The sequence below is a fragment of the Oenanthe melanoleuca genome, chromosome 4 (assembly GCF_029582105.1).
Source record: "Oenanthe melanoleuca isolate GR-GAL-2019-014 chromosome 4, OMel1.0, whole genome shotgun sequence".
Classification (NCBI taxonomy): Eukaryota; Metazoa; Chordata; class Aves; order Passeriformes; family Muscicapidae; genus Oenanthe; species Oenanthe melanoleuca.
The window spans coordinates 28,889,118-28,916,415 of NC_079337.1; the positions used below are offsets into that span (position 1 = coordinate 28,889,118).

Here is a 27,298-nt window from a genome sequence, read left to right on the forward strand (position 1 = left end):
CAAAAGGTGCTTCTGGAAGTACATGGGCAGAAAGAAACATGGGGTCCTGCTCCTCAGGGTGCCAGGTGGCTTAGTGATACAGGACACGGAAAAAGCTGCTTAATGGCCTTTTTGCTTTTTGCACTTTCAGAACAGGAGAACACTTCATTTACTTGGACACAACTAAATCCATGGAGCCAAGCAGGGTATTGCCAAGTAGGGTATTTCCCAGGAAGCCGGAGAAGGAGATGGTGGGAACATTTATGGTCAACAAAGGCAAAGTAAATCCTGCATCTGGGGCCAAATTACCTCATGCCAACAGTATAGCCTGAGTCCCAGCAGTCAAAAAGCAGCTTTGCAGTAAAGTACCCAGGAATGCCAGAGGAGAAGCAGAAGAGCATAAGCCAGCATTGGACTCTCACAGCAGAAAATGCCAATGGCATTGTGGCATTGTGGGCTTTAAGAGTGTGCTCAGCAGGTTGATGGAAGGGATTGTTCTGTTTAGCATGTGTGGTACTGTAGCTAGGAGTCAGACATCATCTGGAGCATCATGTTCAGTTTTGGGCTCATGTCTTAGGCTGCAATACAAGATTTAACCAAAAAGTATGTACTCTATCACCATCTGTTAAAACCAGATAGGCCAGTGTTCCTTATCTCTTCCATGACCCATCCTTTGTCCAGAGAGATATCTTCTGTTAATGGGGCATTAAGCTGCACTGCATGACTGATAAAATTACATCACCCCAGTGTGAGATTCTCCACCCAGGGGGAGGAGCCAAGCATTTCCTACCTAGATCTGGAATTTAGAACATCAGAGCAGCCTTTTCCCATTAGATTCCCAGTGGAAGACCAGGCCCATCTTCATCACCATTAGACCTTGAGAGAAAAACTACACCCTTCTATAGAATCATTGCTTCAACAGAACCACATCTGTCACTCCAGAAGGACTGCAGCCACCATTTAATCGGACTGCTACCAACACACAGACTGTCGGGGCGTCAGGGTGTATTCTGACTCTGTCAGTGCTTTGGGGATTTTTTGTATTACTGTATTTTTTTTCCCTAGAAAAGAACTGTTATTCCTATTCCCATATTTTTGCCTAAAAGCCCCTTAATTTCAAAACTATAATAATTCAGAGGTAGGGGGTTTACATTTTCTGTTTCAAAAGAGGCTCCTGCCTTCCTTGGCAAACACCTGTCTTTTTAAACCAAGACAGCGGCCCAGTGCAAGAAAGATATGGACAAACTGGAGCAAGTCCAGGTTTCGATGTGTAGCTAAGGCTGCCATCAGTGTTCACAGCCCAGAAAAGTTTATCCCTTTTAGTTTGAGTCAAGTAACTCAGTTAAACACATAATTAACCAAGTGAAACAAAGCAGTCCATGATATACAGACCTAGTAAGATGATCTCATTTTTTGTGAAAGAAAAAAAGGATAATATAAAAGAAAAAAAGGATACAATGGAAAACAGCTTACAGTTTTTCTTACCCAGAATGAGAGACTTGAAACAGAAAATCATTTATGATCAGCCTGTGCCTTTAGTGCACCAATGGAGCAACTTAATGCCTAATCTAAATACTTTGAAAAAAAAATTAGAGATACTAACCATCTTCTAGGTTACTGTTTAGAAACTATGTTCCTTAAATGAATGTCTGCATTGGTGTGTCAGCAAGTGTCAGGAGCTGGAGGAAACAGATGGAATGCTGTAGAAGCTGGCCTTCAGTGGGATACAGTTCCCTATCTACTAGCCATGTTAACAATAATGAAAGAATACCTTGTGCTTAGAGACACTGCCTAGTTAATTTCCATGTATTAAAGCTTTAAATAAAGATGTGTATACTAAAATCCAATGAAAACATTGAGGCTATTATACTAAAATATACTTTATTAAATATGAAATATTTTCCCTCTGTCATCAATAAACATAGAGATAGGATCTGTACAGATATATGTATATTCTTATACATTAATGTACATATGTTTATATTGTTCTAATTCTTCTGACATTTGTGTTATGCTGTAACATGTCCTAATTTTTACAAAATAACATTAAATAAAGCTCCCCAAATTTTATTCTAATAGTTAAACATATCAGCTCTTTCCCCTTGTCTACAGACTTCAGCATCTTTTCCTAATTGAGAAGTTGTGAATTTGTGAGCTACTCTTCATTCCTCTGAAAGATGTCACCAACATCTTCTGTCTTCTGTCAAAACCTTCTATCCAGTTATAGAAAGGCTTAAAGTCAGTAAGGATGCAGCATTCAGTTCAGGAAAACACCTGACAAACTTTTTGATATCTGCCACTAATTCTACCACACTTTTATTTCCCTCTCTCAAGCACAACCTGTCAGCATAAGGACCTTCCTTGCTTTCTTTAGATGGACACTGCTAAAAAAAAGATCCATATGACACCTCTCTCACAGGCTGCCTTGCCTCAGACTCTCCAGGTCTGTTGTACAATAAACTCTGGAGCCTGCTGTGCATTTCATCCTCCTGTGATACTACAGTTGGAGTTACTTAACAGACTAAACCAAAATTCAAGGCTCCACGTGCTAAAAGCCCAGAGCACCAATGATGCACACCACCACCTCAATCTGAAGGCCTGAAGTAATTTAGTAATTTAGTAATTTCTCATAAAATCTGGACGTGCCACTTTCGAATTGGCAATTCTGTTGCATTCTGCTGTGGCTGCAGTCCCTCATCTCTCCAGCTGCTGGCTGTAAGTTTACTCTACCTCTTAGGTGGGCCTTTGAAGCTGCTCCGGCTAGGCATCTTTTCAGCTTCTTGCAAGTTTCTGCTGGCAGTAGATTCTTTCTCTTTTCTCCACTGCTATTGGAAAAAATGCTTGGCCTGCCATGAGCAAGCCAGAGTTGGAGCTTATGAAAGCCCTATATTCACCTACCTGCAATACATATATTTGCCCTGTATCTTGTATATTAATGTGTGAAAATGACATTCTGCTTTCATGCTCCTTTACCTTTTGCTATCTACCACCACATGACAGCCAACATCTCCTTACCCATTATTTACCCCACAGCCTCCTCATATCATTTCTTCAAGAATTTACTCCTCAAGAGTGTGGTCTAATAACTTAAAAATAACCATTCTGCTAATTACTGGGTGAAAAAGGAAGCCAGAGTCCAGCTTTATACATCCTGGATATAAATTTTTGCCAAAAATGTAGGACATAACATGGAAATTAGCAAAATAATTTATATGTGGAATTTGAAAAATTATTACATTTTCTAAAGCAATGCAAATAAGTAACAGGTTTATTAAAAGTGCAGACATCAAATAAACTAAAAAGAAAAAATGTAACACATATAATGGATTCAGTGAAAATCAGCTGATAACAAGAGTCACTGGCTATCTACAGAACTTTGTAGACTATCTGTTCTTCTGGAAGACAATAAACTCCTCAGTAACTACTAGAATATGTGACTTTGCCAGGTGGCCTCCAGGGAGGACTCATTTCATTCCGATGGTCAGCCTGCAACTTCTTTTGGTTCTTCTCAAGCTGTTGTCTCCCAATTTTGTTTTCCTGAGAATAAAAAGATGTGTGAAAAAAAGCCTAAACCAAAACCACCCCTTTCCCTGCAACAACAATTCTACTAACAGAAAAGTTGCAATTATTATTATGCCTTTCTTTTGTAAAATGAGAAGTAAAAATGCAAGGGAAAATTGCCTTTTTGCAGCTTGGCACATCTCTTTTAGAGGTTCAGTCCCAGACATTGCACAATGCAACAAGAAAGGCTGCACATTAGGTGTCATTTACAAATACAGCGTCTGTCTAAAGGATGGGCTGGGTTTGTCCGTCTAAACAAAAAAACCCAGCAGAAGGCCTACTGGATTAGGAACTGTATTGGTCTTGTATGTAATTAGTCTCATATTAATTACTTCTTGTCTAGAAGTAATAGAGGATACCTAAATCACAATGTAAAATATGCTATTTTCATATAATGAGAACAGTAATGCATCATAACTTTCTGTACTTATTAAAATACACTTGTCATGTACTAGAACAAACTGGTAATTAAACTATTTCATTTTAAACAAAGTTCTATCTAACTTCTGTTATAAGCACTGCAAGGTTCTAATTCTATTTTCTATGGTTTCAAACAGCAATGGGGCAATTAGGATGACGAGGGATAAGCAAGATACTTGCAACGCTTTTTGTCTCATTAACTAATGATTTTCAAGAGACCTGCCATTCAGAAATTAAGCTGCAATTATTTATAATTATTTTTGAATTTCTAATCAGTTCTATTCTACATAAAACATTCTTCTTTGCAAAGATGACTGCCATTTCACCCTCAAGAGGACCAGCACCTAAAGGTGCATCTACATTAGCAGTTTAGTATATTGGTGAGCTCTCTATGGGTGCAAGTTTTCCTTGCAGGTTTGTGGTGCATACTTCTTACTAATTTAAAAGTAGTTTTTCTCTTGGTGGAATAAAGGTTGACTATATAGGTGAGAGCACAATTTACAGTGCCCTCTGTGGTGGGTCAGTAAGAGGTCCTTGAGTAGATGGCTTTCTCACACATGAACAGTACATTCATTCCTAAGATCAACAACTGGCAGACATAAAGTAGCAAAGATGCAATGTGGATATGCCCACTTAAAAACATCACCAGCTGTGCCACATCCAACCTTGGTTCTTTCATTGTTTGCAGCCCATCAGTCACTATTTTGAAGCAACCAAAGAAGTTTTGTATTTTCACATGTATGAACTGCACCACAGTGAAAGTACTGCTCCTTGAGGACATCTGTAAGATAGCCGGTACTCTCATATAACCCATGATCCTGGTCCTCTGGATACCATATGTGCGCAAATTCCCAAGATGCTGGCAGTGTTTGCATGTTACTCATATATGAGCAGCGAAATAGTGAGTTAACTGGATGAGGGAGTAGAGTGGAAAATGGGTGTGGAAGCATTACTGTAAAAAAGGGAGCTTGAGTGAAGCTTTCTCCTGTTTTACACATATATAGCAGTCAAACTACTAATATGCCCAAAAACTGTAAAAAGCAAAGCAACACACTGAAATATCAGCCCTATCATTATGATTTTAATCTGTGCCCTTCAGCTCTTTGTCAACATAAATCTGAAGATCCAATTCAGTTAGGAACATCTAGTCTGGCTAAACACACAGTAATTTCATGCCATTGCTAGTAAGACTGATTAAAAGCAAGGCAGGGTTTGCAGAGAAAAGGAATGCCCTTTGCTAAAATAAGCAATACAAAAGCCCATCACAGTCTAATAAAAATATTATCTTTCTGTACAAACTGCATCTTTCTGGATCACATTGAGTAATTGAGGCAAACTAGGCTTGCAGCACTGTGACGTTCTGACTCTTCTCATCCTTCACTTTTGCCTTCTTTCTCCCTCCATAGAGGTTTCGTCAGATGAACACAACTAGTGGCTTTCGGTCCTTAGAACAAATTCAATATACTCTAAAATTCTTGAAGGGAACTGTTTAGTACCCTAAGAGAAAAGTAGTCTGCATTATCAGTGATATTTTTCAAAAGAGACATCAAGATATGTCAAGCGGTACAGATGTGCTTGAGAAGAATATGTTCTAATGGAATACATATATGATATATGCTCCTGTACCTATAATAATAGAATTATATTCTACAAGGATATGTATATCATCAGGACCGGTAAGTGAAAACTCATTAAAAATAAGACTTATTGCAACAGTATTGCAAGCATTAGAGAAATTGCACACTACAAAGGAATGTGCATATTTTATGTTTATCAAGCACTCTCCACTACTTACTTACTACATACTTAAGTATGAAAAACCACAACCAAAAATAAAGCAGACATGCACCAAGGAAAGGAACGAAACTTGCTTTGGATTTTTTAACTGTGCTTCAGTTTTGAACGCTTAGGTTTGAAGATCCAATTTTCATTAATGAATCCTAATGGCAAGGAAAGAGTCTTGAGTTAATTTAACTGTTTATTAAAAGATTAAATTCAATGTGAAAATCTACTGACCTTTTCCCTGTCTTCAACACACGAAGTTTTTATGTTCTTCTTGTAACTACATGGCAAATTCTCACAAAACATAACTGATCTAAGTATTCCATAGAGTAATAAAGAGTAAGTTATTTGCACTAATTGAAGAAGAAACAGTGAAAGATTAAATCAATAACTGTAGCTTGTCTTACACAAGATCGACTCAACTGTATGGCTTGATTTCTGTGGAAGTTTCCTACTTAATAGCCTAGTAAGGTTAATACATTTTTCACTTATCTAATTCTGGGAAGAGCACATTCTTTAGCAGTATGGCTGGCTGGCACAAAGAAATTGAATTTTAGATATTACAGAAGACTGACAACATTTAAGAGGAGTAACAACAGCAGCCTTATTTCTAACCTATTGCAATGACAGGCCATGAAAATTGCAATATAGAAAGTATTTTCAGAGAGAACCTATTAAACTACATGAAATTAATAACCCACTCCAGCTATTTCTAATGCAGAAAAGCAACAAATCTATGGGACTTATCCAGTACATCCTTTCTTGATGTTTTAAAACAGCTTTACAATGCCATAAAATAGACATTGCACAGGCTCAAATTCAAGGTAAAATGTCAGACTTCTTCTAAGGCTTTCAACATTACTATCCTGGTCCTCGAGAACTATTTGAGATCAGCTTTACTTCTCAGTGGCTCATGGTAGGTTGATGTTTATCAAAGAAAACAGACAACAGAACTAGAGATGATACTCACTTCTATCCACAGTAAAGAGATATAAAGATTAGTATCTCAGAAATAATGGAAACTAAACTGATCGGTCATTATAAATTTTCTACATGATTCTTGTCCTCAGGATAGGTTCATATCAATGACAAGTGTCAGACACCGGTATTATGCAGCAAGTAAAAAAAGATCATTTATCAAGCTAGATTGTTTTGAAGAGTTCTTGGTGAGTAGCAAGAAGCAAATGACAGGAAAGAAACAAAACAATCAGAAGCTTGAATTTCCAGGCAATAGTAAAGCATCTCACCTCGAGATTATCCTTTTTATGTCTGCATTTTACAAGCGTTAATAACCTTTTCAAGGCTATTTTTTTTCTGTAACTGCACAAAGTGAGACAATATTGTTAAATACCAAAAATTATGACAGAGCTATTTCCCAATATAGTTTCTCAAATAAAGGTGTGTAAGTTGCAAAAAGACAGCACAAATTCTGAAAGCAAAAATGTGAAGACTGGGCATGAGACACATTAGTCAACATTTGGACACAGACACTGAAAATGGGATCATTTTAGAGGTACCTCTGCCAACCAGTTCAGTAACTCTGCCAGGAAGTTCAGTACTTCCCCATCCTACACTTGCTTATTTCTCGTGTAGGCACATTTATATCCAGTTAGTCATTCCTCCACCCATTAAAATTTTTATTAGCAATTCTACTGAAATGATGACCTCAGGAATTTACAGACAGTTTAAACAGTGGAGCCTCTCAGTAGCATCTTTCACTCCCAAAAAAAAGGGGTAATTTTTTTTCCTGGACTCATACAGAGTCCAGGACAGCAAGAAAGTCAAATCTACAATGAGAACTAACATTCTTGCTTTGGTACAACTGAGCTAATTAGGACACTCAGTAAGCAGAGCATACCAGGGCAGTGCATTAGTTACTGCTCAAAGCATAGTACTCCCCACCATGGCAGTTGGCAATATTGACCTAGCAAGAAATAACCTAAGATCAGACATTAATCATCTGCTAAATTGAGCTGAAAATCTCTTGACAATGACAACCAGAAAAAAACCCTTCTTGTCAGTGACTACAGAAATGAGAGGTATTTCAACCAGGTCAAAAATCTTACAAGATCTAAACCTAAAACTAAACAAGTTCAGAAACAGAGAGAAGGAAAAACATGCAGGCTCCTGCTGTTTTGTGCAATTGCTCTCTAAACCTGTCCCACACCTGTACAGCTGCCTGACTCTGCCTCTCCCTCCTGAAAAAAAGATTAAAAAAAAATTAAGCTATTGACAGTATAGAGGAAATATTGTAAGGACCTTAATTCAGCTGGGTTGCAAGATCCCATTCTTAAAAACGGCAACAGAGACCATATGTAAAAGACATGCCAGAAATCACATGAAAGAGACAACAGAAGGAACACTTTCTAACTAAAAACCTTGACAACCATTATGAAAAAAGACTGTGTCACAGGGTGGGGAATTAAAACAGGTTCTTTTTCAACTGGCAAGTCACATACCATTAAGAAAACAACATGCTAAGAATATTAATGATCTCTCTTCCAGTTTGTCTTTCTGCAGCAAGGAAAAAAACCTGCTTTATTCTTGGGACTAGAGTACTGGATTAATTTACTGCTTTACAACTGGGACATTGCTGCAGCTCCACCCATTCTCACAAACAGAAATCATATTGAACGTCATTACAAGTGTTTTTATCAGTTGTGAGGTATCCAAGTCTCCATTTTCAGCACTTCCTTGAATGTACACGCACTGACTTTTGCAGCTGGTGACGCTGTTTGGCTCTGAAGGTTTTGTGCTCTGGCTACCTGGCCCTTCAGAGGTAGTTGCTCCTGATATGGAATGGCAAAAAAATGAAGACTAACGGAAATGGAAAACTCTATGACATGTAGGTAGGGAGAATATATTTTCCATGTATGCCAGACATCAAGCGCACCATGCATTTTGCTCACAAATTATGGGGGACAAGTAATGTAATGCTGCCACCGTCTGGCCTCTCTCATAACAGCGCAACACCCCACGAGTATTACAGTACTCAAGTGCTCACACTCATTACTACATCAAACGTTTTGGCTTTGACAAAATGCAAAAAAACCCAAAAAACTCAACCAAACATACCAGCCATCTTTCATATTCCTCCATAGCCTTTTCACTTCTTTCTTCCTTCTTTGCCTGTTGCATTTCTCGCTTTCTTTTCTCTAGGATTTTTTCTACTTTCTTCTTCTTTATATATTCTTCCTTCTTTTCATTCCTGCATAGTGAGATGAAAGAGCAAGAGGTCATCATGTACAGACTAAAAGCTGCATCTGTGACCAATTAAGTAAATTGAGTCAAAATATGTATTTTATACTTTTAAAAAAAGATTGAAAATATGCATTTAAAACCTTCCATGCTGATTTTTATACATCACCAAGGTATAAATGAATCTACTATTCTATCATCTATTATGGCATCACTTTTCTGTACTTTGTTCTCCCTTATTTAAAAAAAAAATAAATCTGAACTCCTGTAGGTAACACTAAGTTGTGCATTGTCTGTGAAAACCCTTGGCTTGTAAAACTAATATAGAATATCTCCAGCAGACACATCTCAACTCTTCCTACATCAGCATTCTAAATTGTATACCACTTTAAAGATTTACATTCCTTCCTATGGCTTAGTAATGAAGCATGAAAATAACCACATAAGACACAATGCTACTTAATGAATTTTCTCATTTGCAGTATCTCTGCCTGGGCTTAGTTATTATCCTCTTGGGGAGGAAAGCAACTAAATTAATAAACTGAAGGGAGCTGCACAGCTTGTTTTCACTGTTAGCCTCCATTGGGAATGAAGAGTCTATCCCAAGCATTCCACTGTCTTCCAATTACAAGTACATCAAGCATTCACAGAACACCTATTACATTTTTAAGCAAGGGTTTTGGAATCTATGCTATAGTAAACACAGTGGAGAAGTACCATTTTTTAACTGCTGATACACTGACTCTCCTCTTCTCTGCAACTCGGTCCTCTTCTATCTTCTTCCTCACTCTTTCAGACTGTTTTTCCTTCCTGCTTTGCTCTCTTAAATATTCCACTTTTCTTTCTTTCCATTTTTTGAATGCCTAAAGACAACCACAGATCCATGAAAAATCTTATCTCTCAACCTTTCTGTCAATACTCCACTAGTCTATTCTGCATTATTGTTTGAAATTTCTACACATTCTAATTTTAGAATATTTGCCTGTAGAATTGCTCAGAAGTGGGTATCACTACACCTAAAAAGAATTTTATTTTTCCAGTAGGTAATAGTTAATTGCTAATGTATTTGTATGAAGTTTATTTTATGCTCAGTTAATAGACTCCAAATACAAAAGCCTGTTTGTCTGCAAGAGTAAACATTACATATTTCTGACAGAATCAAATCTAATACAAGCTTCCTTCAAAAACTAAGCATATCTAGATTTAACATTCTAGTTAATTTCCATCTCATTCTGGATTAATCAAAATCATTTTTTATCATCTCCTGAACCACATTCAAATACACATTTATGTATATATTTCACGTCACCGCTTGTGCTGCTTCTGCTTTTTCCTTATTCTGTTCTGCTGGTTTGTTTTCCTTAAGTTCCTCAAGCTTTTTTTTTTCACTTAACTTCTTTGCTTCTTTCTCTTTCTTTTTTTTCCAGGCTTCATAACATGCAATTGATTCTTCTCTTTTAAGTGCTTCTTTCTAGATTGAAAATAAAAGTCTACATTTAAAACAATTTCAGTATAAAATTCTGAGTGAAATAGCATGCTTTAAACTTATTTCTAAATGGAGCAATAAAGAAACAGACTTTGATTTGCTGACAACATTGCAACTATTACAATTAAATTTTAAGCATATATAGGGGGTTCTTTTTCTATGCCTATTTTTAATTTAATTTGAATGAGACTAACTGCTCCCGCAAAATATGTGTAGAAGGATATGAAATGCATGTTAAGTGGTTACATATTAAATACTTAAAAGCTAAACCAAAGAATGCACACGATACTATCCAAGATAGAGTCCTCTCTAGGTAAACATCTCTTGAGGCATGGAGTGAACACCTCACGCTCTCATGCGCAAAACAAAACTTAGCACCTTAAGAGTTCAGCATCCCAAGGTCTTTGTAAACTAACTTCAAAATTAATCTATGAAGCATATTTTTAACACACCTTATCTAAATGCGTAGGGAAGCCTTGGACAGACACTGTTTACCACAACCCTAACAAGTGGGACATGCCATTTATTGTTTCACATCACCTTGTGCTATTTGGAGAAAACCAGATACCTTACAACAGCAGGGCGATGCACTTAGGCAGGAAGCACACTTCAAAGAATCATAGTTTATCAACTTATTTTAAAACAACAATACAAACAAACCTTTTCAGTATTGTTTCGTAGTATTTCAGCTTTCTCCTTTTCACTTCTCTTTAATTCCAGTAGAAGGAGCTTTTTCTTTTCCAACCAGTTCTGTAGGAATCATTAAAATATTTTTTAACTCCTTTCAAGGTAGAAGTAAAAAACAGCACCAATACTATGACCACCAAAATTACTCTTAGTTCTTTCATGTGCTAGTTAAATAAGCATCCCATGTGGAAAACTAAGCTGTCATCACACGAACATTGTGATAAAAAAAAAATCTAAGGTTCTAAAATCACAGCTACAAAATCTAAAAAAGTCTGAAGACGTTTTAAAAAGCATCTCCATAGAAACACCAACAAAAATGTAAGCATTAATCAAATTAAATAGAAGAATGGAATAAAGATTCTTATAATTTAGCATAAAGAAATATTATTTACAATTGTTGTCTCTCTTAAAAATACCTGTAATTAAAGAAAATAAAGTCCTACTGAGAAAAGTGAAACTTCAGGCAGCCATAAAAGGTTATGAGCCATCTGCAGAATCAGGCGTAAATTTTCAAGAATTAACTGTATATTTGGTATGCAGCTCAAAGATAAAAGTGTCCTAAGTGAAGACTATTCTATCTTCAAAAACTGTGGAGACAATACAAATATGGATTTGAGGGTCTAAAATTTGTTTTAGGACTATAACTAATATTATAAACACATACCAATATGAAAAGTGCCTGTTAATGAGAGTTGTTCTCAAATAGATTAGCAAAAATCTGCTGAAACTCAGAAAGCAATTGCCGTGAAATTCTTCAAGGAATTTATATAGATTATTCTCTGGAAAGAGTACAGGATTTTTTATCTCTTTTCCTGAATGTCATTTGAATAGAACATATCAGATAAAAAACCAAACTCTAAGTACACACTTATGCTAAGGATGAAGTAGAAATAAAAGAAAATATGTGCCTGAAAATAGTCTGGCACAATAAATAACGAACCACATAGAAATACTATGTCTCTTTCATTGAGCTTTTTGTTCATAATAGGAGGAAAAGGCACAGAATAAAAGTATTAATATACCTGTAAGCCAATGAAAGGAACACAGTAAAAAATACTGATTTCAAGAAAATATGAGGTGTTGACCCCTGTATCAGGACCTTTATATGCCCAATTTTGTTTGCTGGCTTGCTCATTTTTAAAATCTACCTGAAAAACAGCTGCCCTTAAGTTATCTACTTTGTTGAATTCTGGACTTTTCTGCTGCATGCATTTATCCTCCAACACCTTTAATGATCCCAGATACTGAGATGAAACAGGTGAAGTTGATGGAACAGCTTTCCCCTTTCTCTTTAAATGGACAAAAGACCTAGGAAAATACCAGGACAAAAATACATTAATGATCTTTCAATTTATTGTAGATCATACCAAGTAGTGTTCTCTTATATCAGTGCATACCAAAAGTTACTGTGATTCTCTTTTTTACATGCACTTGAACAGGGACTGGGGAAAGGAAAGGGAGAAAGAACTTACCTCTTCTAAGTTTACAAATTACTTACACTTTCAGCTAAAAAACAGCTCAGAACCTGTAAAGACTCCAGTAACACACTCATCACAGACACTAGCAAAAGATTTGGGAGTCTGATCTGACATAAACCTGAGCAAGGGTCGTAACAACATGCCACATGCACTGAACTGTTTTGCACAGATGGTCCGAGACTGTCAGCAGCAAGCACAATGCTGACAGAAAATGAGAGGGGAGCAGCATTGATGGAGTGCTTACAGTCATCTTAAATGGCTCAGACGAATACTTGGCATTCTTCTCTTACCTGTCAGATAAAGAAGTCTTTGGGTTTCCTAAAACTCTCTCCTTTGTTTCACTTAGTTTCTAAAAAACACAGAGGGAAAAGTGAAGTTAAAGAGTCTCTTAAGCAACAGATGAGGATGAAGTAAGTTTTTACAAGCTTACAAGGACACTGAGAATTGGACTCAGCCCTTGTGAGTCCCTTCCAAGTCAAGATATTCCATGGTCTCATGATGTTATAAAAACAGGCAAGAAAGAAACCTTAATAAAGAGAGAGTATAGTACAGGGTAAGAAAGTAAGAGAAAAAAAAACAAAACAAAAAAAGCCCCCAAGCCAATCAACCAGCCAACCAAACTTTCAGAATGCCTGGATCATTTTGGAATGGCAGCTAGGAATGGTCATTTGTATTATGTAAAAATACAGTCAATGGTTTAGAAATAACAAGAAGTAAAAAGAATACAGCTGATTTATTCTATAAACACTCTGTTAAATCTTTTGACTACTTAGCTTTAATAATTACATGTATCTACATATTTTCTTTTTAGGATACAGCATAGAGTGCTTTGTATCTTTTCCATTATTCATGTCACACATGGATTCCATCCTCTGCCCACACTTGAGTGCTCACTGTTATTCAGCTATCCTCACAACAGAGATTTGACATTTTCACTTTGAGAAGGGTACTTTCTTAAGGCTGGAAAACACATTTCACTACCTTTATCTGACTTAAATAATTTGTGGAAAAGGTATTCCTTATATCTTTCATAAAGCCATAGAGAATTTATAAGAGCCTTGGCTCTAGAAACCAGATAAAAATTGTCAGCTTTCCAGGGTTCTACACACTTAAGATATGAACAGGAACTTTACAAAACTCTCCATTGTGCTTCTAGGGCATTGTGCCAAAGAATGGTAAACTGTATATGGGTAATACCTTGACAGAATTCTTGGATGTGTTCTTTGCCTCCCCATGCTCAGATGGATCATTCACTGACACCTCCTGCATTGTATCAGTTATTATTTGCCCTTCTGTTATTTTCATCATTCCATCTGAACTGTTAACAGAAAGGGATTTCCTACCATTCTCCTCCAGTTTCAAGTCACTAGTGCTGACAGTCTTCTGATCTGGATCTAAAGGGAGAAAAAAGATTGAGAGGACACATTAACAAGAACTTCATTGTTTTTTGAGTATTGTTTTTACATTTTGTATTTCTAGAAAAACCACCAGTCTATGAAAGTTGTTACTAAATTTTATATAGTATAAGGTATTTTCTGCATGTCTTCATCTAAGAAGTATACACTAATATGAACAGTATTCACTTGTACTTTAATGTAAGACTGGAGTAGCAACTGAAGCTTGAACTAATGTTAGAGAATGTGAGAGCAAGAGAAAGGCAAAGTTTCCATCTGCTTGACGTGGCTCCAGTGCAGAAACCAAAAGCAAGAGTCATTCTAGTCATAGCAAGAACTCTTCTGACATCCTGCAAACTTTTAATGAAGTATTGAAGTTAACACTTTGCACAACAAATACTGCTTTCATTGTGTGCTGCTCTTCAGAGTGTGGGACACACGAGTGAAAAACTAAAAAATTCCACTGGGGGGATTTTAAGAAAACATCACCTCAATCTGAATGCATGCCTAAATGGTGAAATTGTTAATTATGAAACACATTATTAGTATGACTTAAAAAACATTTTAATCAGATTTCAACTGCCAGTAATGCAGAGATCTGAATTTGTAAAACAATTCAGATAGAAGCCAATAAATGTGCAAGTAAAACCAAATTAGGTCTTCCACAAATTTTAGATGGAATTCTTTAGAAAAATAGAAATTTTGGATCACAAATTAACTCCAAATTACCTGAAGAAAGAAACATTAATGCCCACAATCTAAGAATTTTACCCTGCAATTTACAGCGATGAAAGAAAGTTCAAGGTAACAAGAATGCTGAAATTACTGAATTTTAACCAATATTGCTGTATGTAACTGCACTACTTTGATTCACAGGAAGAAAAGGAGTAGTTCAACTTCTTTTCTGCCAGTCAAACTACACAGGCACACTAGCCAGAAAGAGAGGTGTCTGCACACTCAAAGCTGCATTTTGGTGCCATCATGTGGAACGGAAAAACCAAAATGATACCATTAATCATGCTCTGCCAATTGCAAAGCTGTAGTATTCCATTACAGCTAATGATTAGTCATAAACTTACCTCAACACCAAACATGACAAATTCCTCTCATATTAGGAATTAGATAAAAAATATGAAGCCTTTTGGCATATACAGTCAATTAGCAGAATTCCAAACTCTGCTTTGTGTATTAAAAATAAATTAGCTATTCCTGTACTGAAACATTCAAGTTTGGGGGGGGGGGGGGGGGGGGTTATGTATTTGACTATACATCCAAAGTATGTCAGTATCTTCAAGGTAAAAGGTCATTTGAAGTCTTAACTTGGAAATAATGAGATGCCAACCATTCATAAATGTTTTGGGTACAGCTCGTTTTCTGACGTTCTGTTACATTACAGCTTCACCTGGTCACAGAAAAGGAGTTTCATGATCTTTCCATTAAACGGTGCATGGATGCTGTGGACACTATGTGAATACAGCTTTCTGCACCATGCACACACAGAAGGCATCTTGGCAGCCCTCTCATGCCTTCCATGTACATGCACTGGATGGAAAGCTGGACTTTAAGGACCTAAACAGCTGTTTTTCATCTTCTGAAAGGAAAAGGCAAACAGGAACCTCTTGCTCTTGGCCCACACTAGTTCAGTTTACCCCCGGCATACAGAGGTTGTGTATCTTTAGAAGCTTTATCTGCAAGCCAAAGCAGATGACGGTTAACACAGAAAATAACCCAAATTAAAACACTTCAAAATACTGTAACATGGATAAACAGCAACAACAGTAAAATACTTTCTTTTCACCTGATGCTGAAGCATTTCCTTTTTTCTGCATCTGAGGCTTTGCTTTTGGTTGGTTTTCTTCTTGATTTCTTTTTTTATTAGGTTCATTAATAGGCAAGCCATCACTTTCACTATTATGATGCAGTACTTCTTCATTATTTTTTCTGTCATTATCCTCATTTTGACCTTCCAAACATCCTCCTTCATCATCTTTTCTGTCATTCTCTGTGTTTTCACCTTCTAAAACCATTATTTGCTGAAGTGTCTTTTCATGAAAGGATAAATTCATGTCATCGGCAGCTTCATTTTCCAAATCTACTGCTTTTTGTAAAGCATCATCATTCAAGAGAGGACTCCCAGCAACAGATCTCTCAGTGCTTGCAGAACCTGAATTACTTTCAGTAAGTTCTTTCCTGATATCTGCAAAGAGTACATTACCAGCTTGAATTTGATACAAGTGGAAAAAAAATGCAACACAAAACCTGTATCTTCTATAACTTAACACTATTTTTCTTGCAACACCCTCCTGACTAACTTCTGAACATTTCTCTTTCTGTGCCTCTGATCTCTGAAAAGCCACCAGACTACAGCCCTTTCCCGTCATCTATTTTCATGGACCCAATCCAAATAAAAATATTCACTCATTAATTCTTTTCTGTCACACAATTTAAAGCCCTTCTAAAAACTAATGTGTCAATGCCATAAGAAGTGGAAGCAAATCATCAAACAACAAAGCTAGGCATGTTTGGTATTAGAACCCATCCTTCCTTCCCTTCATTTCTGCCCCATTTAAAGTCTACTGAAGATATTCCAATAGAAGATACTTCAAAGGAAGTATCTTCTACAATGCTCAGATTCATATGTTTAATAAAAATATTTTTCTTCCTCTAGCCTGTTTTTGCTAATTGACCTAATTTCAGAGTTCAAATCCTTCAGCAAGGTGACAAAAGAATGTCATGATAGTAGCGTAATGCATTTTCTGCTGGAGAGCTTTTTCTCCTAAATCTTGTCAAACAGTTAAAATATGTTTCAGGTGAGAAGGAAAAATAGGCCACAAAGGAAGTCCTTTTAAAAATACATGATCATATTTAACATTCCTATTTTCCTTAATATTTAGTGCCATACCAGCAGGAAGAAGAGTCATTTGGCCAATCTTGTTAGACTAAGCATAAACATTAGTGAACATTAAATGCATCCTGCTCCAAGAAAAACAGCCAGATGAAACTTATTTCTGGTTTACATACTCTGCTAGGGAAGTGTGTCCTGCAGCCCTTATTCACTGATTGTTCAGACTGGGAAACCAGTAAAGAAAAAAACACTGCCTTTCTCTCTGGCCATGTCCACTTTCATTTACAGTACTGTGCATTACTGTCTCATACAGGTGTCAAGTAAACAAGATGGCTAAGGAGGAGGACTGGGCACCACAATGGTAGGAACCAGTACAGACTGTATGTGTTCAACAGGCTGGCACCTCCACTGATTTCATTGGGAATTTTGCTGCTTAACATGGCAGAGGAGGACTCAGTGCTTTATAAGTCGTTAAAATATGAAATCCTGGAACACTAAATCATAGCAACACATAAAGGTTGTCTATGATCTAGTAATAAGCTAAGAAAAGAAGAACACAAGGAAAAACATTTAACTTTGTTTTACCATTTAACGTACCATCTTCATCACTTTCAAAGTCGTCTGAATATTCATCTCTTTCCTTGCTTATTGCATAATCAGAAATTGCTTCCTGCAGCTCATCCTGAAATGGCTTCACAAATAACTTCTACAAAAAAGGGAGGATTCACTTGTTAAAGTTCAGCACAAATTCTCCCCTCCCACATAAATATAAGTAAAACTGAGCAACACAGATAAGCCCATTTAACTGACAATTATTCTGAAGCATAGTGCATCCATTCTATCTCCATTCCCCTAACATATGCGCATCAAGAAAAGTTCCCAAATCTCCATGTATTTATTTATTTTTCTTCTTCATAAGAAAAAAAAGTATCATGCAAATTCCTTTTTCATTTTTGGGTACTTAGGATGTATCATCACGTGACACCTCTTTTGTATGTTTTGATCGGCAAGAACACAAGAGGAGGGTCTGTGAGAGCAGGTGAGCACGGATGAGCTCTTCACTGCAGCAGGACAGGTGCTTAAAGCAGGTGGCAGGTCCAAACCAGTGACGAACTTCACATATTTTGGACTCTCTGCAGCAGGATATCATGGACACAAAACATTTACGTGATTCTGAAGAGCACTGGCCTTAATTATAGATTGTAAACCCATGAAGAAATGCACCAGTATCTCCAGATTCCAGAGCCTGGCCCACAAACCACGAGGAGCAGCGGCTCGTCACGGCCTTGGGCGCCTCCCGAGGCACCTGCTGGTGGCCGGGCTGCTCCTTCAGCCCGGCTGTCAGGGACGGGGCCGCCGGGCTGCTCCCAGCCTGTGTACGGGGAGCAGCTCCTGGTGTCCTCACCAATGGCAGCCTGCTTGCTCGCTTCCATTTCCAAAGCAATGCGGGTGTGCTGCCTGTAATAGCGAATTAACGTATTCATTCCCAACGGCAGAAACCTGCTCGCAGACCGCGCTCCCCAGCGTCGGCTTTACCCTGCCCCTGCCCTGACCGCCGCCGCTCACCTGCAACCCACAGTCGGCGGTGCCTCCCCCCGACATGGCGGAGGTGGCTCGCTGCCCGCAGCCGCCGCCGCCGAGTCCTCCGAGAGCCCTGGCAAAGAGCCTCGGGAAAAATCCCCGGCGGAGAGCCCCGGGAAAGAGCCCCGGGCCGGGCCCGGCCGCGCCGCCCCCCCGATCCCGCCCGTCGCCCGGCAACGGCCGCGTCGGTGATCGCCTTCATTAGTCGGGAATGGCCTCGTGTCGCTGCAGCGCCACTTCCTCAGCCGGGCCAAAGCCGCGCTGCCAGGATTTATTACCGATGTCCCTATCCTGCAAATAACCCTGTTCCCACAAGGAGCACATCCATACATCTATGACACTCGTAGCAGGGCTGATACACGTTTGTCGACCCCACTCTTGCAGTCAGGTAATTTTTCACAACCTTCCTACTTGGGACGTGAGCACTTTCTGTAAGAACTATACCCATTTTAGTGCTTTCTGGAACACAGATCTCATAGCACCTGTGTGTTAGCTTATATTAGATTTTAGGCATGGAGAACTTACAGTGGCATAGAAGTAAGGTGTCTGGTGCTTGCACCTCCTGATACTCCAATTTTTATTTCCCCACAGTGGTTGTGCGATCCACAGGGCAAGCACCAGCACAACCCCCCCACCCTCCCCCCCCACCCCCCAGTGACCAGACAGACTCTTTACCAAGCAGTGCACGTCCCTGCAGAGCTGGTGTCCTAGAGGTCATCTGTCCACTGTATGGGCCACGATGAAGGCATCTGAATCCCAGGGTGCTCTGGGAATACCAGTCTGTGCATCAAAGGAAAGCCGTCCACTTCGGGACCATTTACAGGTACAGACGTTTCTAATCTTCCTCCAGTTTAAATGATCGTTTTCTAAAATAAGACTGGTGGTCCAGTTGTCTTAGTGATAACAAAGAACTTCTAACATGTTCTCTATACTGGTGTTATATTTATATATATTAATGTTCCCCAAAATGCATTGCAGTTTTGTAAGTCGTGCAGAAGAAAATCTCTCTGACAGAAACAGTGAGAGAATATGTGGGACAGAGCCCAGAGCCTTAGGATTTGTTTTCCTCTTGTTTATTTATGTAGAGTTATATTTTAAAAGCTGTGTAATTATGCAAAAGCCACAACACACCTGAGGGGAAAGAGGCCCTGAGCTCTAACCAGTAACCTTGGAGATTTAAACTAACATTTATTTGCCTGTAATTAATTGATATTTAGGTATCATCTGTAAGCAGCTCCTTTCTTTGTTTACCTATATTTATTTATGGCCAAATAATTCTTGATCTGCTGACTAATCATGGCATTTGTTGAGAATTATGCTTGATACACACATTTTTTCCTATATTTTCTTCACATGTGAAGCCTTAAATTTGAATCTGTGCTATTCTATCTCTCTGTGAAGGTGAAAGGTGAAGCTTGACATACTTAAGAATCCAAAAAGGAAGAAAGAAGAAATGCATATATTCTTCCTCTAATAATGTTAGGGATTGTTGTTTAGCGCTAAATTATATCTGTGTTACAAACCACTGATATGAACATTTTATTAAATTCCAAAAGGTGGCAGCAAAATACTCTAAAATTGAAAAATTGATTCTTTTTTCCAAATGTCCACTTTATTCTAGCTTCTTTTATATTACTGCCAATGTTTATGGGATTTTTTGAGACACTGTATTCATTTAGCTTAGTATACAATGTAGAGAAGGAAGGTTTGATTTAAATTATTGTGGTATTTACATAAGCCAGACAACGGGTCCTCATATCACCTGTATTATTAAATATTCAATGCACTGAGTTGGTTGGATGCAGGAAATAAAAATCAGTACTGTCAGCACTGAAGAACTCAAAATGTGTGAAGATGTCTTTGTCAAAACACATGAACATCATGTCTGCATCTTCTAGTCGTACCTGAGGCAAAAGTCCCATTGAGACCCACTGAGGTGGATGGGACTTAAGCCTAAATATGAATCTAGTACTTTGGGTGTAAGAGACGTACTTGAAAAAACCCCAGGCACAACAACAAAAACAATAAAAACCCACAAACAAGCAAAACACAACCCTCAACCAACCAAAAAAAACCCTAGAAAATCCAAAACCCCAAACATGAAGGTTTATTGAAGACAAAAACCCAGATTTTATGGTATGAAAATGAGCATTAGCATCTGCTTTTTAATTAGTAACTGACCAATACATTACAACTATAAACTGTACAACTTTTTCTCATGAGTAGACATGGAGCATTAAAAATAAGGCTCTAAATGATCCTGGCAATTATATTAATTTGGATTAAATAAACTTAGAGGTAACATTTTATTCTGCTGACCAAAGGTGTGTGAGTCTTTGCCATGCCCAGAGCCATAAAAAAAGCACTTTCTAAAACAAGCATCACAGTGCAGTGTGATTACCATCTGCAGGAATGATGTTACATTCAGAAAGTAGTCAAGTATGATAAGATTTTTGGATGGCTAGCTTACATGCATATAAACAACTTCCATATGTGGTTTATTTTATCAATGTATCTAGAGTTTGTAAGACAGGTTTTGGGATTCCTTCTGAACACATGACACATAGATTAAAAGTTCTAAAATTGTATATAATGTAACCTCAAGTCAAAATAGATAAAACCCCTTATTGGAGGGAAATATTCTGCTTACTTTTCCTTCCCAAAGTTACACTTGAAAGGAAATTTAATGCCGTGACAAAATCTCTGAGTTGGTGTTCATTCCTATAGAAAGTGATTTTTGTATTGGTTGCCAGGGTCTTGGCTCATGAATGACTATTCCTGTTCTTGACATCAGTGGGAATTAGGCACTGTCTACAAGTGCATCTGCCTCTTGGACCTTGCACATATATTTGTTTAGCAGATTAACAAGTAGCTTCAATTCTAGACAACAAAAAGCTCTTCAATCTAGAGGTCACCATCACAGACATTCTTAAGCACAAGCATTAAAAATTATTATTCTCACATTTTCCTCCCAGTTCATATGAAATAGTCTATTACAATGTGCCATGTTTTGCAGGGTTATACATGTCCTGCCAAAATATACTGTTCTCCTTATGCTTATCTTGAAATAAAACCAGAAATATAATCAACTTTGGGCATCAGATGGAAATCCCCATTGTCATCAAATTCACTTTTTTCATCTTGACCTGATTTGTAAGTAGTTAGAGAAGATGCTGTCAGGGTAAGAAAGTATGCAACCGTGACTTAGTAGATTGTTGTTCTCAGCCATTCAACCAAGGAAAGTTTAATTGGATAAAATTAATACATACAAAAATATAGATACTGAAGGAACAGACTGCAAAAATGGAGCAAAATAAAGAAGAAACTAGGATGAATAAATTCACAACTACATCACTTACGTGGCAGTTTATGAATACATATGCTCTTGACTGTTTAATTTATTCCTGAGGATTAGACTTAGAAGTAGCAGATGGACATAGATATCCCACAAGAAAAAAAATGTATCCTTGACTTTTAAAAGTTATTTTAGGCTTTATTTTTCTAAGCTGTCTTTTTTTGTAAATAGTACTTGATGTGATTTTAAGGAACAGCATTGGAACACAGAGGAATGAGACAGCTGTCTCAGTGTTATGCTTGGTCATAGTAACAGGGCAATGAACTTTTCAAACAGAAAAAGCTTGTTTGTGTTGGTGGCAGCAGATTAGACTTCCTGTAAGGGGAGTCAGAACATGCAAACCTTTTCATGTGAAGTGGAGTCATTTTGTGTGCAAATTACTCAAGCTACTGCTGTAGCTTGTATATGGATACATTCTTTTTAAGTCTTGCAGCTGTGAGCTTCGGTTAAATAAACATCTTTGAGAGAAACCTTGCAGACCTGCAATTGCTGAAAAACATCTCTCACTCTCGAACTATCTCTATGTCTAATGTTGTATTAATGCTATCAGAAGAAGCCAACAGCTGTTAAGTGCTGAGTAGTAACTCACCTCAATGCTATGGCACATTTCACAGAGAGAGAAACCACGCTTGTCTGATTACTACCTGTGCATTTGAGAAGTGTCAGACCTCCAAGCTGCTGGCACCTGAATGATCACCAGAGAGCCAGACATAGGACCTTGGGTTAAAGACTTGAATAATGTCCTGCAGACTTCCAGCCCCAAGGGATGAGAAGCCTGACATCATAAAAATTAATCAGAGAAAATGGATGCAGTAAAAGGCCAAGTTAAATTGCTTTGTGATTAGAAAGATTGGCTGGCTAATTCTCACTGGCAATAAAAATGTCTTCTTCTGCTCTTTACATCTATATTCCTCCCTTGTCTCCTTTTAATTTTTGGTGCTATTCTAGTTGCACTATGGCAGGAAGATTTAAAGGAGAATAAAGCTGCCAGGTCTGATTTTTCTACCATTATCCTAATGAAGATAGAGCTTTACAGTGCAAGGAGCTTCAGCAAGTAAAGATGAATGATTACCTTTCTCCAGTGTAGCAAAACAAAGGCCCATTGGAAGCACACTGAATGTATCACTTAATCTTTTTAGATTTATAGCTAACCATATAAGATACTATTTTGTTAAATTTTTTGATTGTATTGCTTTGTCTGTCTAGTACACCTATAAGAACCTTCCATATCCAAGCACTTCCCAATCTTGAAGGGAGTTATCAGCTTTCCCTGATAGACTGCTGAGACAATTACTATTCCCATTTTGTATATGTAGAGAGAGGACTCAAAAGCTGTGCTAGTGACACAAAGGCATGCAAAAATTCTATGGTAGGGTAACTGAGGACTTCTATCATGCCTGTTTTGCACTAACTTATACCCTTAAGCAGTGAAGAAAATTCAGACGTCACATGATAACTTGTACCATTAGAGGCAGTGATGCAGAAGAAGCAGAAGAATCTCAAAAATATCTGTGGTATTTCAGTGCTTGATAAAAGGTTTAGGCATTTACTAACAGATGCCCTTTGTGGTTCTCTTTTTTTAGTAAAAGAACTGTTCGAGAGCAATTTCTTTTCAGTTTACACTAGAGACAAGGCATGATTCTAAGATAACATAGCAGAAAAAGCTATAATATCAGACCAACAGCTGAACAAAAATATAGACAAGTGTAGCATCTACTTGGGCATTTTCTATTTTTTCTTTAGCTCATAAATGGGTAGGTCACTATTATATCATGTATTGGAGCCCTGGTTTCCATAGCTTCAGATGCATTGTACTCAGCCGCTTTAGAGAGTGGTGTTAAGGGAGCACACTTACATACCTTTTTCCCCTTTCTAGGCCATCCAACATGTCCACTACTCAGAGCCAGGGCTGCAGGTTGAGCTCTACGCAGGTAACACCAGAGAAACCTGCAAAATACAAGCTCCAGATTTTGTGGAGTTCCTATGGTGACCATTTGGATATTTTTATTGTGGATTAAAGACTATATTCACTTTCCCATTATTAGTATTTCTGTGTACTCTTATGTCATCTCTGGAAGGGCTATGGAAAGAACATTCAGAATTGTGAATGGAAAGCGTTGATTAATCCCAGCACTTGGAAACAAATAATCCAAGTTATAATCTGGAACATTAAATCAGACCCTGTATTTGCAAAGGAAGCTTAAGAGCTCATCTTTTCTTATTCTCCATATTTCCTTCCTTCCGTCTTGTGATTTAGTTTATAGCCCTTGCAACTGATTTGAAATTTTGCAGCTGCTGAGATGACTTGGCTTCAGTTTAACAGCAAATGTCATCAGCCCAAATCTGGGCTTTGTGTGATCTTTCTTTCCATTTCCTATTTCTTTACGAATTGATTAGTTGCCGGTTTAGGGGATTATCTAAAGCTACCCTAAGACTGGTTCTCTGTGCCAAGGCTCTTTAACCTTTTTTGCCAGAGGAAAAGCCTGAACAAAAACTAATGGGCATGCCAGAAACGTGAAGGGTGAGACAGGGCCTGAGTGTCAAAACTCTCTCAAGAGGGACTTTTGTGTAGTGCAGCAGGGAGTCAGAAAGAGGCATCATCCTAGCTCAGAAAGCAGGTGGGCTGGACATAGTGAGGAGGAGTGCAGAGGTGTGAAAAGGGATAACCGAGCTTTTGAGTCAGAGTATTTTTGACTGTGTACTCTTCAGGAATGGTGCCTCCTCTAAGTACATTTTGTGCACACATAGCGTGAAATGGTGTTTTCAGTTACATAGGTCCGCCCAGGCTGTTTAAGGAAGTGGGAAGGAGAGCTGTTTGGCTTCAGGACTGTAGGATCACGCTAACAGCTGTGCTGTTTCCACTCCTGAACTAAACTCAGCCATAGTGCTGGTATCCCTTGCCACTAATACCTCATGTAATTGAGGTATGTTCTAAATGTCTGAGACATTTAGAAGCACGCAGACATTTCTAGGTATAAACCTATCACACTGAAGCACTGTAGAAAAAGATTAATACTTCAAAATGTTATTTAAAAACTGATTCTGGAAGATAATTTGTAATGTGAACTTCCATCACCTATTTAATTTTTTTCTTAGTTCCAATTCTTGAAACTTTAAAGGGACAGTGGCTGATGCTGAATCACAGAATCCCAGAATGGTTTGGATTAGAAGGGTCCTGAAAGATCATCTTGTTCCAACTCCCTGTCTCTGGGCAAGGACATGTTCCACTAAACCAGGCAACTCAAAGCCCCGTCCAATCCAGCCTTGAACACTTCTGGGCATGGGGTTTCCACAACTTCTCCGGGCAACTCTTTCCTAAAGTTAAAACTTACTATTTAAATCAAGGTGTTTAAAAATTGCAACCTCACAAGCAGCCCATACATATGTGCACATATGTTTATGCTACAAAATCTACCTGAGCACCTGTCATCTTAGTCTTGGACTGTCTAGTTTGAAAACAGGAATACTTCATGAGAGGAACCATCATGATCTTTTTAATCTATTGCCTATGAATTACCCATAGCACAGCAACTTCACTTCCCATCAATGGCATTTTCTGAAGCTTTATAGTCCTATAACATCGGCAAGCTTTAGATGCAAAATTAACAGTCAGCATCAACAAAGCAAAATGTATTTACCCAGCTGCTGAGAATCTTTTCCTGTTAATAGAGCCGTGAGCTATGAAAGCCATTTCATGACAAAATACAGCTGGGAACTGCATTTTGTCTTGTATCAAAACATTTTTTATCTGTAGATGCATAATGGAAAGCAAATAAGAGAGTGATCACATGCTGATATTTTTATGCAGTTGTGAGAAACAACACCCACTTTTTAAAATTTCAAAGGTTTATTAAACCTTTACAAAATACAACAGAAGAATGAATAATGAAAATTACAGCGCTGGGAGTTTTTGTGACTGGCAGCCACATGTTCAAACACAAAATGGCTGCTCCCCCTTTTATACCCCTGGCATTGCCTCAGTCAACCCTGGCTCCTCTCAGTCTGCCAGTCGACTTCTTTGCCATCCATCGGTAGAGACTACTTTCTTGCAATTTGATTGGAGGTCAGGTGCTGCCATGCCGAGCCTCTTAGTAACAAGCCTGCCCTCCACCCAAATGCCCCCGACTACCAAGGCTGTCCAGAGGCAACAATACAAGGAGAAGGAGAAAGAGGATTCTGGGGAGAGCAAATCACAATAACATAACTATACATCAAGAAAACTTACCTTAATATACACCTAATATTTATCCCTTAATTGTGAGAGCAAACCATTGTATTACCCATCTATAACACAGTGTTTCAAAATTGAAATATTTCATAAAATCTCTTTTTGTTAATGATGTGAGAGACCCGTTTACATTACAGCAAATTGATAAATGGATTGTGCAGTGCGTTTCTTAGACATTATTGTTGCCTCCTTTTGTCTCCTTCTGTTTGGTTGAGGTTTTTTTGCAAACACATGGCTATTTGCCTCATAATTTGTGTAAAATATGTCAACTGTATATCCAGATCATCTAGGGAACACCATGCAACTCATCCACTGCTAATAAACACAGTTCACACTGACAGATGCTGATGGCTTACTGCACAGCAGTACCTGGTATAGATCTAGTGGAATTTTCTCTAGGGTTACATACTTAGTTTTGTTTCTCATTTCCTTAAAAATCAAGAAGAGATCCTTGGGAATCAGTGGGAATCTGCCAAAACCAATCTATATTCTTCTTGTTCTAATTTGTGTGACCTGCTCCTGGAAGAATGCCCTTATAGAAGTCCTGGGTTTTTTCAGCTTTTTAGTGCAATCCAGTCAGTGTTCAGCTCACTGGAGAGGGGAAAAAAAAAAATCTCCAACAGTACAGTGTCCATTATAAATGCTTAAGCAAACTGGATTCAGTGCCATAGCAGGCAGTGGCTTTAATATATGCTAATCCATGCTTTCAAGTTATTCAGTGGATATTCACACAGTTGATATTCACTCCAGATGTTCAATGGTGGCCTAATTCTGCACCACTCGTATTAGCAGCAGAACTATAATGATCCTTGAAGGAGCAATGCTGAGGGTTTTTCTAATTCTTTACTGCTGCATTATCTCAGTGAGAACACTCTTCAGATAGTGAGCTCCTGTATTTTATCTATGTCTTAGTGCTGTGTAATGAATGGCTTTAGCCAGGTCTGGATTTAGCACAGCAAAGTTGTAAAGTGAGCACAGAAAGGTGCTCAGTGAGCCTCCACAGAGGAGTCAAAGGGTGCCCTTGCACTATTCAGCTCCTCCTCTGCATGCTATCAAAGCTGGCTTTAATCTTACCTAATATGGATAAAAGCCCTGATGGAATCTGGGCTGCGGAGACTTCCCTGTGTGTTGCAGGAATCCTGTTGATAACAATGCATATGCATTTACAGCTGATCTCTGCTAAATGAGAAGCTGGCAGTCTAGAGAAAGCTATTCTGTGTTGCAGTCAAATGAAACATCAGAAAGGTGCTTAAACCTCTAAATCAATGGAGTAAAGTACCTGAGTATGATTGCAAGTGGGAGAA

At 38.1% G+C, this 27,298-nt stretch overlaps 1 protein-coding gene across 1 annotated transcript; it reads right to left on the bottom strand.

The window, feature by feature from the left end:
• Window positions 1–1,878: 1,878 nt before the first annotated feature.
• Window positions 1,879–18,743, bottom strand: MAP9 (microtubule associated protein 9). The gene is given in 12 exon segments (XM_056490268.1): window positions 1,879–3,516; window positions 8,818–8,950; window positions 9,658–9,803; window positions 10,250–10,411; window positions 11,087–11,176; window positions 12,262–12,421; window positions 12,882–12,940; window positions 13,789–13,985; window positions 15,784–16,182; window positions 17,428–17,536; window positions 18,397–18,561; window positions 18,564–18,743. Coding segments are annotated over 12 exon segments (1,923 nt in total). The 3' UTR covers window positions 1,879–3,393.
• Window positions 18,744–27,298: the final 8,555 nt, after the last annotated feature.